Here is a 17,357-nt window from a genome sequence, read left to right as displayed (position 1 = left end):
ATGCACATGCCACATTAATTTTTTCCTTAACCAAAAATGGGCCAACAAGGGTCAGGTGACTCCGGTACTCAGGGCAAGGATACATCACAGATCAAAGAAAGAGTCAGAGAGGAGGAAACTCTACCATAAGGCCACATTAAAGGGAAGTTAGATGTTCTCTCTCAGCTTTCTAAACTATATTAGAGCTAAAGTTGATTTACTTTTACTTACTGGCGAGGCTTTCCCAAGAGGACCAAAGAACCTGTCCAGAGTGTACAAATATTTGACATTGTCTTTTGCTTCATTGGCTGCATTTGTAACATTACAGTCCTGTTAATAACAAAGAAAATATGAATAGCTATAAATAAATATACCATATACTGTATACTGCTACTTTTGAACAAAAAAGTGCTATAGCACTTACTGTTGTTCTCTGCTTAACATATACTATAAAATTTGACAAATATATATAAATACAAAGTGGTAATAAAACTGTCTGATACTACAACACAGTGGTAAAGTTGTCTTTCTCGTGCAATAAATTTGGATGCAGTTATGCAGTTTAGCCTGAGGACATGAAATTGATTCCTAGTATGGTATTTCAACTATGACACTGGCTATTGCAATTTTATTGACTGGCATTGATTCAAGTATAATAAAAGTTTAGGAAAGCATTTATTAAAAACAGTGGTATAGAAGTGAGGATCAATCATATAACTTTTTATGATTTTATGGTACCAAGCAATAAACCTTTCAAAACATTTATTTATTCTAAAATTCTGGGTAAAATTACAGTCATATGCAATGTCAGATGTTACAGCCCCACTAGGATGGGTGTGGACAAGTTGAAAGAGACAGGATGCCCACTCAGTACCCCAAAAATAGTGGGACTGGAACAGACCCTAGCAGTTTGGTTCTAGGTGTGTGGCCAAGAATGGATGAACTGTATGCAAACAATGCAATATTCTGGTGACCAAAATGAACAAACCTTGCATTAAAAGCAACAAGGAGGACACACCTGGGTTGCACTAGCAAAAATAACTGAAAACTTTATTTTATTAGACAGGAAATGTGTTACTAATAGGGTTGAGCGGACACCTAGATGTCCGTGTTCGACGGGTTCGGCCGAACTTTAAAAAAAAGTCCGGGTCCGTGTCCCGGACTTTTACCGAACTTTTCCCGGACACCGAACCCCATTGAAGTCAATGGGGACCCGAACTTTAAGGCACTAAAATGGCTCTAAAACACCAATGGAAAGGGCTAGAGTGCTGCAAATGGCAGCAAAACGTAGTTAAGAGCATGGCAAGTGCTCTGCAAACAAATGTGGATAGGGAAATAACTTAAAACAACAAAAAAAAAAACAGAAAAATAAAACAATGTTCTTCATCTCTGAAGGACGAGGCCCATATGGAGTAGGAGGGAGGTTGAGGTGGTGGTGGATGTGGCGGTGTCATAGGCGTGCGCACAGGGTGTGCCTGGTGTACCTGGGCACACCCTAATCACCTAGGGCACATAGCATTATCGCTCTGTTTGCCAGTGAGGAGATGGGAAAGATCTCCCTCGCACCTGCTCTGCTCTATTTCTCTTTGCCAGCAGGGAGAGTAATGTATCGGGGCCATGTACATGTAGGCAAACACATGCATGTGTATTTCAACTTTGGGGTGCACACCCTAATGCAATAGGCTGCGCACACCTATGGGCGGTGTAGGTGGAAGCGGCGGTGGAGGAGGACCAGGGCCGGATTAAGAGCATCATGGTCTTGGTGCTGAGGATTTTGAAGGGCCTTAAGGGCCGTGCCTTGGCATGCACCCAGAGGAGGAAGGGTGCAGCCATGCATGCCTAATTCAACATGGGATGCTGTCTCTGAAGCCCATAAACACATCCATGCATCGGCAACTGTCCCTCCTTGTCCGGCCTTCGCGCTGTGTGGGGAGGTTCTGAGGGTGCTGCCTGGGGAAGCGAGCATAGAAGCCAGACTTCTGTGTTTACAAGTGACAGAAGAGCGGTCACAGTGAATATGGCCAACCCGGGGCCTATATAAAAGGTAGGGGCCTGCATGGAGCTGCAGCTCCAATAGCCCCTACGTTAATCTGGCCCTGAGGAGGAGGACGAGGTAGCCAACACCGCTTCTTTTCACAAATTTTAAATGAGGGTACACCCCAAAAGAGTGAGAAAGAGCAAAAATGGAACAATGGCTGGGTAAGGTCGGTATCCATTGCTATTCTGCACAAGGTACGGAAAAGTCCCGTGGGATCCATGCCTGGTTCATTTTAATGAACGTGAGCTTGTCCACATTGTCTCTGGACAGGCGGCTGCGCTTGTCTGTTATAACACCCCCAGCCGTGCTAAATACCCGTTCAGATAATACACTGGCTGCAGGGCACGCCAGCACCTCCAAGGCGTAAAGGGCAAGCTCAGGCCATGTGCCCAATTTGGAGACCCAGAAGTTGAAGGGGGCAAACCCCTCATTCACTACATGTAGGCGTGTGCACACATACTGCTCCACCATGTTGGTAAAATGCTGCCTCCTGCTAAGACATTCCATCTGAGCTGCTGGTGCTGCTGTTTGTTGTGGCGTGCTGACAAAGCTTTTCCACATTTCGGCCATGCTAACCCTGCCTTCTGAGGTGCTGGCGGTGCCCTGGTTGAGTTGGCGACCTCCTCCTCCTCCTCCTCTGCCTTGTGCTTCCACTGTGGCCCCGCTGTCAGATGGGAATGCCAGCAGCATCGCGTCTACCAGCGTGCGCTTGTACTCGCGCATCTTGCGATCGCGCTCCAGTGAGTGAATTAAGGACGGTACGTTGTCCTTGTAACGGGGATCCAGCAGCGTGGCCACCCAGTAATCAGCACAAGTTAGAATGTGGGCAACTCGGCGGTCGTTGTGGAGACACTGCAGCATGTAATCGCTCATGTGTGCCAGGCTGCCCAGAGGCGACGAAAGGCTGTCCTCTGTGGGAGGTGTATCGTCCGTGTCCTCTGTATCCCCCCAGCCACGCACCAGTGATGGCCATGAGCTGGCCTGGGTGCCACCCTGCTGTGAACATAGTTCCATCTCCTCCTCCAGCTCCTCCTCCTCCTCATCCTCCTCATCCTCCAGAACTGTGCCCCTGCTGGACAATTGTGTCCCTGGCGTTTGTGTGTGCAGGAACCCACCCTCGGAGCCCCTTGCGAATGACTGCCCTGAAAGCCTTGGAAATGTTACCTCTTCATCCTCCTCCTCCTCCTCCTCATCCTGTGCCACATCCTCTTCCATCATCGCCCGAATTGTTTTTTCAAGGAGGCATAGAAGTGGGATAGTTAAGCTGAGAACGGCGTCATTGCCACTGGCCATGTTGGTGGAGTACTCAAAACAGCGCAACAAGGCACACAGGTCTCGCATTGGAGGCCCAGTTATTGGTGGTGAAGTGGTGCTGTTCCGCAGAGCGACTCACGCGTGCGTGCTGCAGCTGAAACTCCACTATGGCCTGCTGCTGCTCGCACAGTCTTTCCAGCATGTGCAAGGTGGAGTTCCACCTTGTGGGCACGTCACATATGAGGCGGTGAGCGGGAAGGCCGAAGTTACGCTGCAGCGCTGCCAGGCGAGCAGCAGCAGGGTGAGAACGCCGAAAGTGCGCACAAACGGCCCGCACTTTCTGCAGCAGCTCTGACATATCGGGGTAGTTTTTAAGGAACCTCTGCACCACCAAATTCAGCACATGCGCCAGGCAAGGGATGTGCGTCAAACCGGCTAGGCCCAGAGCTGCTATGAGATTTCGCCCGTTTTTGCACACCACCAGGCCGGGCTTGAGGCTCGCTGGCAGCAACCACTCATTTGTCTGCTGTTCCATGCTCCTCCACAACTCCTGCGCGGTATGTGGTTTGTCCCCCAAACAGGCAAGTTGTAAAACTGCCTGCTGTCGTTTACCCCTGGCCGTGCTGAAGTTGGTGGTGAAGGTGTTACGCTGTCCGGATGAGGAGGCGGTCGAGGATGAGGAAGCGGAGTAGGAGGAGTTAGGAACAGGAGGCAAACTGAAGCGCCCTGCAATCCTCGGTGGTGGAAGGACATGCGCCAAATTGCTATCCGCCTCAGGCCCATCCGCCACTGCATTTACCCAGTGTGCCGTTAGGGAGATATAACGCCCCTGACCGTGCTTACTGGTCCACGTACCGGTAGTTAGGTGGACCTTGGCACAGATGGCGTTGCGCAGTGCACACCTGATTTTTTCCCCCACTTGGTTGTGCAGGGAAGGGATGGCTTGCCTGGAAAAGTAGTGGCGGCTGGGCACGACGTACTGTGGGACAGCCACCGACATAAGGTTTTTAAAACTGTGCGTCTCCACCAGACGGAATGACAGCATTTCAAAGGCCGATAATTTTGAAATGCTGGCATTCAGGGCCAGGGATCGCGGGTGGGTAGGGGGGTACTTCCTCTTCCTCTCAAGTGTTTGGGAGATGGAAAGCTGAACGCTTCCATGGGACATCGCGGAGATGGTTGTTGGTGACCCAGGTGGTGGTGTTGCTGACAGATCGTCTGTTTGCGGGGTGGCAGGTGCCGGTATCACTACAGATGTGGCTGGAGCGGCCGAGACTGCAGCAGAAGAGGAAGCAGGATGAGCCAGAGACGTTTCTTGGTTTTGAAGGTGTGTACTCCACTGCAGCTCGTGCTTTGCACTTAGATGCCTGATCATGCAGGTTGTGCTCAGGTTGAGAAGGTTTATGCCTCGCTTCAAGCTCTGATTGCACAGGGTGCAAACCACTCGTGTCCTGTCATCAGCACATTTTCTAAAGAACTTCCACGCTAGAGAACTCCTTTGAGCTGACTTTGGTGCGCTCGTTCCCTTGCTGCGTTGGGCAGTAGCGGGCGTAGTGTCTAGGGCACGGCCGCTCCGCTTCTGCACCCTGCTCCCTCTTCTGCTGTGCTGGTGGCTCTGTGCGACCACCGCCTCTTCCTCCAAACTACTCAGGTCACCTGCATGACGTTCATTCCATGTGGGGTCGAGGACCTCATCGTCCTCCACATCATCTTCCACCCAGTCTTCACCCCTGCCCTCCTTGTCGGTCTCCACAATGCTGAACGCCGCAGCAGTTGGCACCTGCGTTTCGTCATCATCGGAGACGTGCTGCGATGATCCTTGCATGTACTCATCTTGAGAAATAAGTGGTTGGGCATCGCTGCACTCAATCTCTTCCACTTCTGGGGCAGGGCTAGGTGGATGGCCCTGGGAAACCCTGCTGACAGAGTCATCAAAAAGAAGAAGAGACTGCTGTATGGCTTGGGGCTCAGACTGCTTGCCTGATTTGCAAGGGGGTGAGGTGAAAGACGGTTGGACATCGGCTGCAGGTGCCAACTGTGACCTTTCTGCAGTAGACTGGGTGGGAGACAATGTGAAGGAACTGGAGGCACTGTCAGCAGCAAACCAATCTACTATCGCCTCCACTTGTTCTGGCCTCATCACTTCTAGGGGCGTATGATGCCCTACCAAATACTGATGCAGGTTCTGTCGCCTACTCACACTTGAGGAAGGTGTTTCACTTGTGCGTGTAGCTGGCACAGATCGACCACGTCCTCTCCTTGCAACAGGAGCTCTAGCTGCAGCACCACCACGACCCAGGCCACGGCCCCTATTTGACGCTCTCCTCATATTTCTGAAATTTAAGATCTTGCCCTAGAAAGGTCTTTATTGAATAGCGGAACAAAAGAACAACAGTATCGCACGGGTGTATCTCACAGTCAAATATGCAAACTATGCCGCAATTTAATGTTTTTTACACCAAAAGGGTGTGTATTGAATAGCGGAATAGGATAAAAAACTGTGTATCTCACACGTACAAACACAGACTAGGCCCGATTAAATTTTTTCCTACCCTAAAGGGAGGATGAGGAAGAGGAGTATGGAACAGGCAGCACCCTCAAATCTTCAGAAGTATGAGATGAACCCCAAAAACTTGGAAAGGTGGATCTCACACGTACCGACACAGACTATTCCGCAATTTAATTGAGCCACAAAGGTTTTTATTGAATAGCGGAATAGGAAATATGATAAAAAAAAGTGTATGTTTTTCACACGTACAGAAGCACACTAGGCCCCAATTACTATTGTTTGTACACCTAAAAGGATGGATGAGGAGGAGGAGGAGGAGGAGGAGTATAGAACAGGCAGCACCCTCAAAGCTTCAGAAGTATGAGATGAACCCCAAAAACTTGGAAAGGTGGATCTCACACGTACCGACACAGACTATTCCGCAATTAAATTGAGCCCCAAAGGTTTTTATCGAATAGCGGAATAGGAAATATGATCAAAAAAAAGTGTATGTTTTTCACACGTACAGAAGCACACTAGGCCCCAATTACTATTGTTTGTACACCTAAAAGGATGGATGAGGAGGAGGAGGAGGAGGAGTATAGAACAGGCAGCACCCTCAAAGCTTCAGAAGTATGAGATGAACCCCAAAAACTTGGAAAGGTGGATCTCACACGTACTGACACAGACTATTCCGCAATTTAATTGAGCCCCAAAGGTTTTTATTGAATAGCGGAATAGGAAATATGATCAAACAAAAGTGTATGTTTTTCACACGTACAGAAGCACACTAGGCCCCAATTACTATTGTTTGTACACCTAAAAGGATGGATGAGGAAGAGGAGGAGGAGGAGTATAGAACAGGCAGCACCCTCAAAGCTTCAGAAGTATGAGATGAACCCCAAAAACTTGGAAAGGTGGATCTCACACGTACCGACACAGACTATTCCGCAATTTAATTGAGCCCCAAAGGTTTTTATTGAATAGCGGAATAGGAAATATGATCAAAAAAAAGTGTATGTTTTTCACATGTACAGAAGCACACTAGGCCCCAATTACTATTGTTTGTACACCTAAAAGGATGGATGAGGAGGAGGAGGAGGAGGAGTATAGAACAGGCAGCACCCTCAAAGCTTCAGAAGTATGAGATGAACCCCAAAAACTTGGAAAGGTGGATCTCACACGTACCGACACAGACTATTCCGCAATTTAATTGAGCCACAAAGGTTTTTATTGAATAGCGGAATAGGAAATATGATCAAAAAAAAGTGTATGTTTTTCACACGTACAGAAGCACACTAGGCCCCAATTACTATTGTTTGTACACCTAAAAGGATGGATGAGGAAGAGGAGGAGGAGGAGTATAGAACAGGCAGCACCCTCAAAGCTTCAGAAGTATGAGATGAACCCCAAAAACTTGGAAAGGTGGATCTCACACGTACCGACACAGACTATTCCGCAATTTAATTGAGCCCCAAAGGTTTTTATTGAATAGCGGAATAGGAAATATGATCAAAAAAAAGTGTATGTTTTTCACACGTACAGAAGCACACTAGGCCCCAATTACTATTGTTTGTACACCTAAAAGGATGGATGAGGAAGAGGAGGAGGAGGAGTATAGAACAGGCAGCACCCTCAAAGCTTCAGAAGTATGAGATGAACCCCAAAAACTTGGAAAGGTGGATCTCACACGTACCGACACAGACTATTCCGCAATTTAATTGAGCCCCAAAGGTTTTTATTGAATAGCGGAATAGGAAATATGATCAAAAAAAAGTGTATGTTTTTCACACGTACAGAAGCACACTAGGCCCCAATTACTATTGTTTGTACACCTAAAAGGATGGATGAGGAGGAGGAGGAGGAGGAGGAGGAGTATAGAACAGGCAGCACCCTCAAAGCTTCAGAAGTATGAGATGAACCCCAAAAACTTGGAAAGGTGGATCTCACACGTACCGACACAGACTATTCCGCAATTTAATTGAGCCCCAAAGGTTTTTATTGAATAACGGAATAGGAAATATGATCAAAAAAAGTGTATGTTTTTCACACGTACAGAAGCACACTAGGCCCCAATTACTATTGTTTGTACACCTAAAAGGATGGATGAGGAGGAGGAGGAGGAGTATAGAACAGGCAGCACCCTCAAAGCTTCAGAAGTATGAGATTGTGTTCACTGTACCCCACAAAGATTGTGTTCACTGTACCCCACAAAGATTGTGTTCACTGTACCCCACAAAGGTTTTGTTCACTGCACCCCACAAAGATTGTGTTCACTGTACCCCACAAAGGTTTTGTTCACTGCACCCCACAAAGATTGCGTTCACTGTACCCCACAAAGATTGTGTTCACTGCACCCCAAAAGGATTGTCTTCTCTGCACCCCACAAAGATTGTGTTCCCTGTACCCCACAAAGATTTTGTTCACTGTACCCCACAAAGATTGTGTTCACTGCACTCCAAAAGGATTGTCTTCACTGCACCCCACAAAGATTGTGTTCACTGTACCCCACAAAGGTTTTGTTCACTGCACCCCACAAAGATTGTGTTCACTGTACCCCACAAAGGTTTTGTTCACTGCACCCCACAAAGATTGTGTTCACTGTACCCCCCAAAGATTTTGTTCACTGCACCCCACAAGGATTGTTTGTCTTCACTGCACCCCACAAGGATTGTCTTCACTGCACCCCACAAGGATTGTCTTCACTGCACCCCACAAAGATTGTGTTCACTGCACCCCACAAAGGTTTTGTTCACTGCACCCCACAAAGTTTGTGTTCACTGCACCCCACAAAGATTGTGTTCACTGTACCCCACAAAGATTGTGTTCACTGCACCCCAAAAGGATTGTCTTCTCTGTACCCCACAAAGATTGTGTTCACTGTACCCCACAAAGGTTTTGTTCACTGCACCCCACAAAGATTGTGTTCACTGTACCCCACAAAGGTTTTGTTCACTGCACCCCACAAAGATTGTGTTCACTGTACCCCACAAAGGTTTTGTTCACTGCACCCCACAAAGATTGTGTTCACTGTACCCCACAAAGGTTGTGTTCACTGCACCCCACAAAGATTGTGTTCACTGTACCCCACAAAGGTTTTGTTCACTGCACCCCACAAAGGTTTTGTTCACTGCACCCCACAAAGATTGTGTTCACTGTACCCCACAAAGATTGTGTTCACTGCACTCCAAAAGGATTGTCTTCACTGCACCCCACAAAGGTTTTGTTCACTGCACCCCACAAAGATTGTGTTCACTGTACCCCCCAAAGATTTTGTTCACTGCACCCCACAAGGATTGTCTTCACTTCACCCCACAAGGATTGTCTTCACTGCACCCCACAAAGATTGTGTTCACTGTACCCCACAAAGATTGTGTTCACTGCACTCCAAAAGGATTGTCTTCACTGCACCCCACAAAGATTGTGTTCACTGCACCCCACAAAGATTGTGTTCACTGCACCCCACAAAGATTGTGTTCACTGTACCCCCCAAAGATTTTGTTCACTGCACCCCACAAGGATTGTCTTCACTGCACCCCACAAGGATTGTCTTCACTGCACCCCACAAAGATTGTGTTCACTGTACCCCACAAAGATTTTGTTCACTGCACCCCACAAAGATTGTGTTCACTGTACCCCACAAAGGTTTTGTTCACTGCACCCCACAAAGATTGTGTTCACTGTACCCCACAAAGGTTTTGTTCACTGCACCCCACAAAGATTGTGTTCACTGTACCCCCCAAAGATTTTGTTCACTGCACCCCACAAGGATTGTCTTCACTGCACCCCACAAGGATTGTCTTCACTGCACCCCACAAGGATTGTCTTCACTGCACCCCACAAAGATTGTGTTCACTGTACCCCACAAAGATTTTGTTCACTGCACCCCACAAAGATTGTGTTCACTGTACCCCACAAAGATTTTGTTCACTGCACTCCAAAAGGATTGTCTTCACTGCACCCCACAAAGATTGTGTTCACTGTACCCCACAAAGGTTTTGTTCACTGCACCCCACAAAGATTGTGTTCACTGTACCCCACAAAGGTTTTGTTCACTGCACCCCACAAAGATTGTGTTCACTGTACCCCACAAAGATTGTGTTCACTGTACCCCACAAAGGTTTTGTTCACTGCACCCCACAAAAATTGTGTTCACTGTACCCCACAAAGGTTGTGTTCACTGCACCCCACAAAGGTTTTGTTCACTGCACCCCACAAAGATTGTGTTCACTGCACCCCACAAAGATTGTGTTCACTGTACCCCACAAAGGTTTTGTTCACTGCACCCCACAAAGATTGTGTTCACTGTACCCCACAAAGATTGTGTTCACTGCACTCCAAAAGGATTGTCTTCACTGCACCCCACAAATATTGTGTTCACTGTACCCCACAAAGGTTTTGTTCACTGCACCCCACAAAGATTGTGTTCACTGTACCCCACAAAGGTTTTGTTCACTGCACCCCACAAAGATTGTGTTCACTGTACCCCCCAAAGATTTTGTTCACTGCACCCCACAAGGATTGTCTTCACTGCACCCCACAAGGATTGTCTTCACTGCACCCCACAAAGATTGTGTTCACTGCACCCCACAAAGGTTTTGTTCACTGCACCCCACAAAGATTGTGTTCACTGTACCCCCCCAAAGATTTTGTTCACTGCACCCCACAAGGATTGTCTTCTCTGCACCCCACAAAGATTGTGTTCACTGTACCCCCCAAAGATTTTGTTCACTGCACCCCACAAGGATTGTCTTCACTGCACCCCACAAGGATTGTCTTCACTGCACCCCACAAAGATTGTGTTCACTGTACCCCCACAAAGGTTTTGTTCACTGCACCCCACAAAGATTTTGTTCACTGCACTCCAAAAGGATTGTGTTCACTGCACCCCAAAAAGATTGTGTTCACTGCAGCCCACACACAGAAAAATGGATGTGGATCACTGACACCTGCCTATCTCCTATCCCACACCACACAGCAATATCGATTGTAGTTTGTAGAACACACTTTCCCTAAAATTCAGCAGACTCTGTCCCTAACAGGATTGAGAAGAGATCGTAGATCAGGAGAACTAAGTGCAGACCCCACCCCACACAGCAATATCGATTGTAGTTTGTAGAACACACTGACCCTATAATTCAGCAGACTCTATCTCTAAAATGCCTACAACTCGCCCTGCCTAAACACTCCGACCTGTCCCTCAATTCTATCCGGACACAAATGTTTTTTTCCTGCCTATCTTTCCCTAATCAGCAGCCAGCACGTTGATGTGTGCTCTGTCCCTGATCTAAGCAGCATAATGACGCCGCTGCGGCTGCCTCGAACTTATAAAGACTTGGTCACATGCTTCAGACGGCCAATCACAGCTACTGAGACATTTGCAGGCATGGCTGGGATGGCTTAAGGCACATCAGTTAAACGATTGTTGATTGGCTGTTGAAAGCCCGCCATGAAAAGAGCGCCAAAGCATGCAAAACCCGGAAATAAAACGACCGAACACGGATTTTTACCCGAATATACAGTAAAGTGCCCGTGTTCGTGTTCGGGTAACAAAAATCCAATTATTCGGTACGAACACGAATAATACAGTCCGTGTTCGCTCAACACTAGTTACTAACAGTCAGCAACATGCTGTGTGGAGAGGTTCTGTGCCACCCCTGACAGCCATGGTAACCTAGGATATGACCTGAATTGGCTATGCAGAAATCTGGCCTGCTGGCCCCCAACCCCAAAAAATACTTAGCCAAATAAAGCCTATTTTTAGGATAACCACCTTTTTGGGAAGACACAAAATCATTAAAATGTGGATATAAGCAAGGTGGTATTGTAGGCCAACTAAGAAACATAAATTGAGAAATACTGAGCCCTTTTATCGGTTACTGTCCACAATGCCTGCCAAGTGTAGCATCTCTGCATAAAGCATGAAACCATGAAAATCAGTACATACCAGTTCCTTCCATTGTTTTAACATCCTGGATTTTGCTGCTTGGAGGATACTTAGAACTTTTTTCACTCTTGGGCTTTTAATTTCATCTAAAAGACTGGGAATTAAAATACATTCTATTACAGCTAAAACATGGTAGGTTTACCATTTATATATAACAATCAACATCTTTAGCCTATGCTCTATAACTGTAATTAAATGCCACTGATGCAATCTTTCTCTGCCCATGTGAGGTGACATCTTCATGGGTACTATGAATTGCAATCACCTTCTTCTGCTGTTATTTTTTGATGAACATTTCATGAATTTGCCTTGTCTAGTTAATTTGGGTTGAGTGTTGTACCCACTAGTAAAAGGTTACAAATCTGCAGTTTTTTTTTTATTATTGTAACAAGGTTTCAGAAGTCCTAAATTATGAAAGACATGGTTACCATATCTTGAACTCAAGACAGTTAAAAGAAATGTAAATGGTAGTATAAATGGCTCCATTTAAATCTGCAAGCTGGGGGGCACTCAACAGGAGGGAGGGGCCTATAAATAGGAAAATCTGGGCTGCTCTGTGCAAAACCATTACACAGAGCAGGTAAGTATAACATGTTTGTTATGTTTAACTAAAAAAAAAAACAAGATATTTGGTATCGCTTTTAACGCAGTGTTAAAACCTGTTAAATGATGACATGCGTGACTTCCAGTGTTCCAGCTCAGCAGAAGGGCCGATGTCATCTGCTTCTTTCCTCATTTGCTCACTTTCTGCAAGAACTTGTTCAATCTGCTTCATCCACACAGCCAACATTCCCTCCAGCTTCTCAATCACTTCACTGTTACCCCCTGAAAAAAATATGGTTTAAAAACAAAACTTTAGTTTTTGACAATAGATAAAAATGAATGATAATAATAATTAACCTGAATTAGTGTATGAACTGTTTACGCTAAGGAATAACATTGCATATCATTTCCACTAGGAATAGAACAGTCATTAAAATAACTACAGGGGGAAAAAAAAATTTCTGTCAGATAAAAAAAATATAAAATATGTATTCACTGATGTGTTCTTTGATAAGTGACTAACTCTAAAAGGCTCAGATATTGCTAGTCTCATATAACCACACAACAGATTGTGTTAGGTCATCAAAACAGTGGTGGAGAAGACTGTGGAAGAGTTGTAATCAAAGCAGCTCTAGGGAATTCATGGTTTTTTAATCTATCATCCTTTGCAAGGCAAACATTTGCTCATGCCTCCATACTAAAGAACGGTTCGATTTGTGCTGCTACAGAAAAATGAAAAAAATGCATTCAACAAACATGCTTTTTTGTTCAGTTTTAAACCAATAAATACCAATGTCACAAACCTGCTGCTATGAAGTCTGAAGGATTTTGCAAGCTATCAAGGAAATTGTCATTGTCCACTTTCTTTAGCTGAATTTTTCCATCCAGATTGCTTTTTGCAGATGACAATGTGGCAACAAACTTGTCCAAGGAGTCCAAGAACTCCTGTATCTGTGAATTTTGTAGACCATCTTTGACAGCTCCCCAGTTCTGAATTCGCACAAAATGAAGTAAAAAATAAGATGAGAAAAACTTACAGGTAAACTCTGAGTAGATGGAACAAAGCAGCTTAATATTCATTTATAAATCAGTATTTATTTTTGTTACTGAAATCAATGAAGGTACCACATTTGATTTGGTATCGGCCTCTTTCAGTCAACTGCACAGCATATTTGAGTGCCAGTCAGTTCATGTGCTAACAAAGAGCATGTTGATAGGAAGAGAAAGCACAGTGACCGAGAGATTAGCTCAGTACATCTGCCTTGCAGCACTAGGGTCCCCAGTTTGATTTTCAGCCAGGACACAATCTGCATGGAGTTTGCATGTCCTCCCTGTGCTTGCGTGGGTTTCCTCCGGGTACTCCAGTTTCCAAAAACATATCCTCAAGGTTAACTGACTCGGGTCCCAAATTGGCTCTAGTTTGTGTGTGTGTGTGCCCTTGTAGGATATGAATCTTAGTTTGTAAGCTCTTTGAGAACAGGAAATTTACAGTATGTAAAGCACTGAATAAATTATCAGTACTATATAAATAACTATTGTAGAAATAATAATATTTACTGTGCTGGGTCACCTTTACTGTCCATTCACAGGCTGGGGGTAGGCTCATGATGGCATGGGCTCAGAGGAACTGGGATCAATTCTTTTGGCTAACATTCCACCCAGGACTGAGGGCATCTTGTTGTAGAAAATAAGTACAGCAGGGGACAGTTCCAGACTGAAGGTAAGAATAGCACCAATTTTTTTTTTTTTTTTTTTTTTATGAGCATACCTCTTGACATTTAAGAGCTGGCACCAAAACCTGAGCCAGTAAAATTTCAAGTCCTTGGAGAATGTTCCCATTTGTACATTCAAACATGCTGAAGTTGACCTCCTGTAAGAGATAAAATTATAAAAACTAAAAAGGTATACAATTCAATTGAACAGCTTGGATTTGCCTTTTGTCTGCAATTGTCCTATTGCATTATTACAAATATTAGGGAGAAACATTTGCAGAAGGTAAGGGATGGTGTAAACACTGAAGTGGCCTAGAATAGAATGAGTGGAACTATGCTCACGCAAAAAGCATTGGTTAATAGTAGAGACAGCTAGCATAAGTGATTTTCCCTAAGCACAAATCATGATAAATATAAGTATTGTGGCTCACCTGGACAACGTTGGCTGTTGTAATTGCTTTATCTGTTGTACGCAAAAAGAAAAGGCAGGTCCCTGTCAGTCCCTGAAAGAAAAGATATATCAATTACAAATTCATGTAGACATCATCTTTACTGCAGCATTGTCTGCCTAATGGTAAAACCATTGTAGGGTTAAGGAGTTCGAACCCCTCCCTATACAGATTTGCCAAATTCTGTTTATTTTGCAAAGAACTGTTCCTGCAATAAAATAAAATCCCAAAAACTTAAAAAGTAGATCTATGGGCAAAACTTTTTTGTCAATTTTGATTGAGTTAGGGAGGGACGTTATATTAGTAAGGGAGGGAAGTTTGTTTTTAGTTATACTTTAAAGTGTTACTAAACCCAGGACCCTGCATTCACTATATCTGGTCTCCCACAGTACAAAGAACATGGAAATGCCATTATTTTAGTAAATATAAATATTTTCTCATCAGCAGTATATAGCAGTATTGTGACTTCTATCAGTGTCTGGTTAAAGTTTTTAGGAGGAGTTTTCAATCTACACTTACTGTCCTATGAGGCTGCAGGACCCCCTGACCCTCTGTCTGGACAGTGCTGATTGGCCCTGTGCTGATCACATGCACCCTCTCAAGAAAAAAATAAAACTCTAGCAATAGACACCAAACTGAGCATGTGCAGAGTAACTGCAAAGGCTCTGTCTCATCAGGAGATGAATTAGGGACAGTGGAGGAAGTGGAGGATCAGAGAAGACCGGACCAAACAGCCTTTTTACACAATGCAGAGCATTACCCCCTTAGGATCCACAGTGAGTATAAAAAGCATGCTTTACTGCATATACAGACTGATTTTACTGTAGTGGGTTTAGTGGCACTTTAAGCATACACAGAAACAATTAAATTTAAACTAATTAAATAAAAAACAGTATACTTATGCAGGCATATGTCTCTTATAAGCCTTGCTGTGTTAGTGTTTTGATTATTTTTCAAGGCTTTCAATGTACTAATGGCATTTTCCATGTTATATTTGTAGCACTACCCCTGCCAGAGCCCCTCTTTACAGGTCCCCCCCCCCTTATTAGGGCACAGCCAGGCAAAACACATTTCCAGTTTGCATCCAGACACAAGAAATCAGTACATGGGCTTGTTGTTGTTGTTTTATTGGGGAAAACAACTGGGATAGGGTATAGGGATTTTTTTGGGATGCCCAACTTGACTTGAAGAACAACAGACCTTCACTATGTACAAAAAGAGATGAAGATCCAGGACTGTGTTCCCTCCAAAACAAAAGCAGTCTCTATGGATCAGTGTCAAAGTTCTTTACGAGCTAGGAGCTCTCAGTGCCCTTTAGTGAAATAGCACAAAATCCACTGTATGCAGGAATATTGTAGCTCCTCAGCAGAATCTCCGCTGCAGTAACCCAAACTAATTACCGACTCAGTTACCATATAAAATGTACCTACACTAGTTGCACGCTATAAGCTGCTACATATTTTCTGTCAGACTCTGCACTCCAGAGTTCTGTGTATAGAGAGTTTTGTCTTTCTTGTTAACTGAGCAACCCCGGGTGGGTATGCCATCAGTGGGTTGGACCTCTGATGTCTAACAAAACAACTGAGCCTTCTTCTGGAAGGACCCTTGTTTATGGGTTGTTTCCCTGTGAGCAGGCTGTTGACCTGTTGGGAGGCTCCAGGGCCAGAGTTTGGGCCTATAAAGTGTGACACTCTCTTGCAGGCTGAGGTCAGGAGGCCATGAGCCTGGAGTAATTGTTTAATGCCAGATTCAGAAAGCTGAATTAGAATAACTTTTTGTGGTAGCTGTGTGCTTCTGGATGCTGAGACCCACTGCTAAGCTTAGACAGAAAAGCGAAGACCCACTGCTAAGCACTTAGAAGCTGAGACCCAATCCTAAACTAAGCAATAGAAGCTGTAGGTACCCTGTAATGGATTTGAGTTTTCAAATGTTTTCAATCCTCTGCACTCTTACAGGAGTTTCCAAACTATGGCCCTCCAGTTGCGCAGGAACTACAATTCCCATCATGCCTAGTCATGTCTGTGAATGTCAGAGTTTTACAATGCCTCATGAGACGTGTAGTTCCGCAACATCTGGAGGGCCGTAGTTTGGAGATCCCTGCTCTAAGCGTTCAAATTTCAGGGCAGTCCTTAGTCTCACACTTAGTTTATGTAATTTTGATTATGTACCTGTGTTGTTAGTTATAGCCCTGAGTCTTTTTGTTTCAAGCAATCCTTGTAAAGTTTTGGCCTTATGCTTTGGTTCTTGTTTTTTTCATTCATCGTCAGGCTTTCTTTCAGGATTTAACTGTATTTGTAAGTATTATTTTTATCCTCACAAGCCTTCTAGGGCCTACTGCAGAGAAGCATTCCCAATGAGGGATACTATCACAACTATGCTTTACAGTTGGAATGGTGTATTTATGATGATGTGCAGGGTTTGGTCTATGCAAAACTTAAGAGTTTGGTCCGATGGCTAGGTTTTAGTCTCTTCAGGCCATAGAACCGTATCCAGCTGACTTTAGAGGGTCCAATGCAATTTTAACTTCTTCAGAGTTGTCATAGGTCTCTTGGTGGCCACCCACACTAATCTACTTCTTTCATGGTTACTCACTTATGGTGGATGGATTGTTCTTGGTAAATTTACCATACTCTTTAAAGTCCTTAAAGGCATAGTACACTTTTAAATATTTTCATCGTTTTACATAGGTATTATTGTAGTTATATTTCCTGTGTTATTTGTTTGCCTTACATTGCAATTATTGGCTTACATGTTGAGGCTGCAGTTTGTAGTGTCATGGAGGATTGATTCACCTATGTTCATGTATTCATTCACCTAACTTATTCCTATTCGCTAAAGGGTCAAGCAACTTCTTGTTCTAGGTCACACAGCATCCAATCCATGTTTTCCCATTTCCTCTGTGATGTGTCACAAATGTGGGAATGCTAATGTGATGACAGACTACATA

General features: G+C 44.7%; 1 protein-coding gene across 1 annotated transcript in view; it reads right to left on the bottom strand.

Moving 5' to 3' along the window:
- LOC309556020 (dynein axonemal heavy chain 5-like) overlaps nucleotides 1-17,357 on the bottom strand; it is a 468,481-nt gene that overhangs the window by 419,004 nt on the left and 32,120 nt on the right. Inside the window, exons 7-12 of the mRNA XM_082258288.1 lie at nucleotides 14,393-14,464; nucleotides 14,018-14,119; nucleotides 13,053-13,239; nucleotides 12,366-12,531; nucleotides 11,707-11,800; nucleotides 211-309 (exon numbers count right to left, since the gene is read on the bottom strand). Of these exons, the coding sequence (XP_082114414.1) occupies nucleotides 211-309; nucleotides 11,707-11,800; nucleotides 12,366-12,531; nucleotides 13,053-13,239; nucleotides 14,018-14,119; nucleotides 14,393-14,464 (720 nt within the window). The remainder of the gene's footprint in view (nucleotides 1-210; nucleotides 310-11,706; nucleotides 11,801-12,365; nucleotides 12,532-13,052; nucleotides 13,240-14,017; nucleotides 14,120-14,392; nucleotides 14,465-17,357) is intronic.

Source organism: Pelophylax lessonae (genome assembly GCF_965119305.1).
Source record: "Pelophylax lessonae genome assembly, chromosome: 5".
NCBI classification, from domain to species: Eukaryota; Metazoa; Chordata; class Amphibia; order Anura; family Ranidae; genus Pelophylax; species Pelophylax lessonae.
This window is presented reverse-complemented; position numbering and strand designations above follow the sequence as displayed.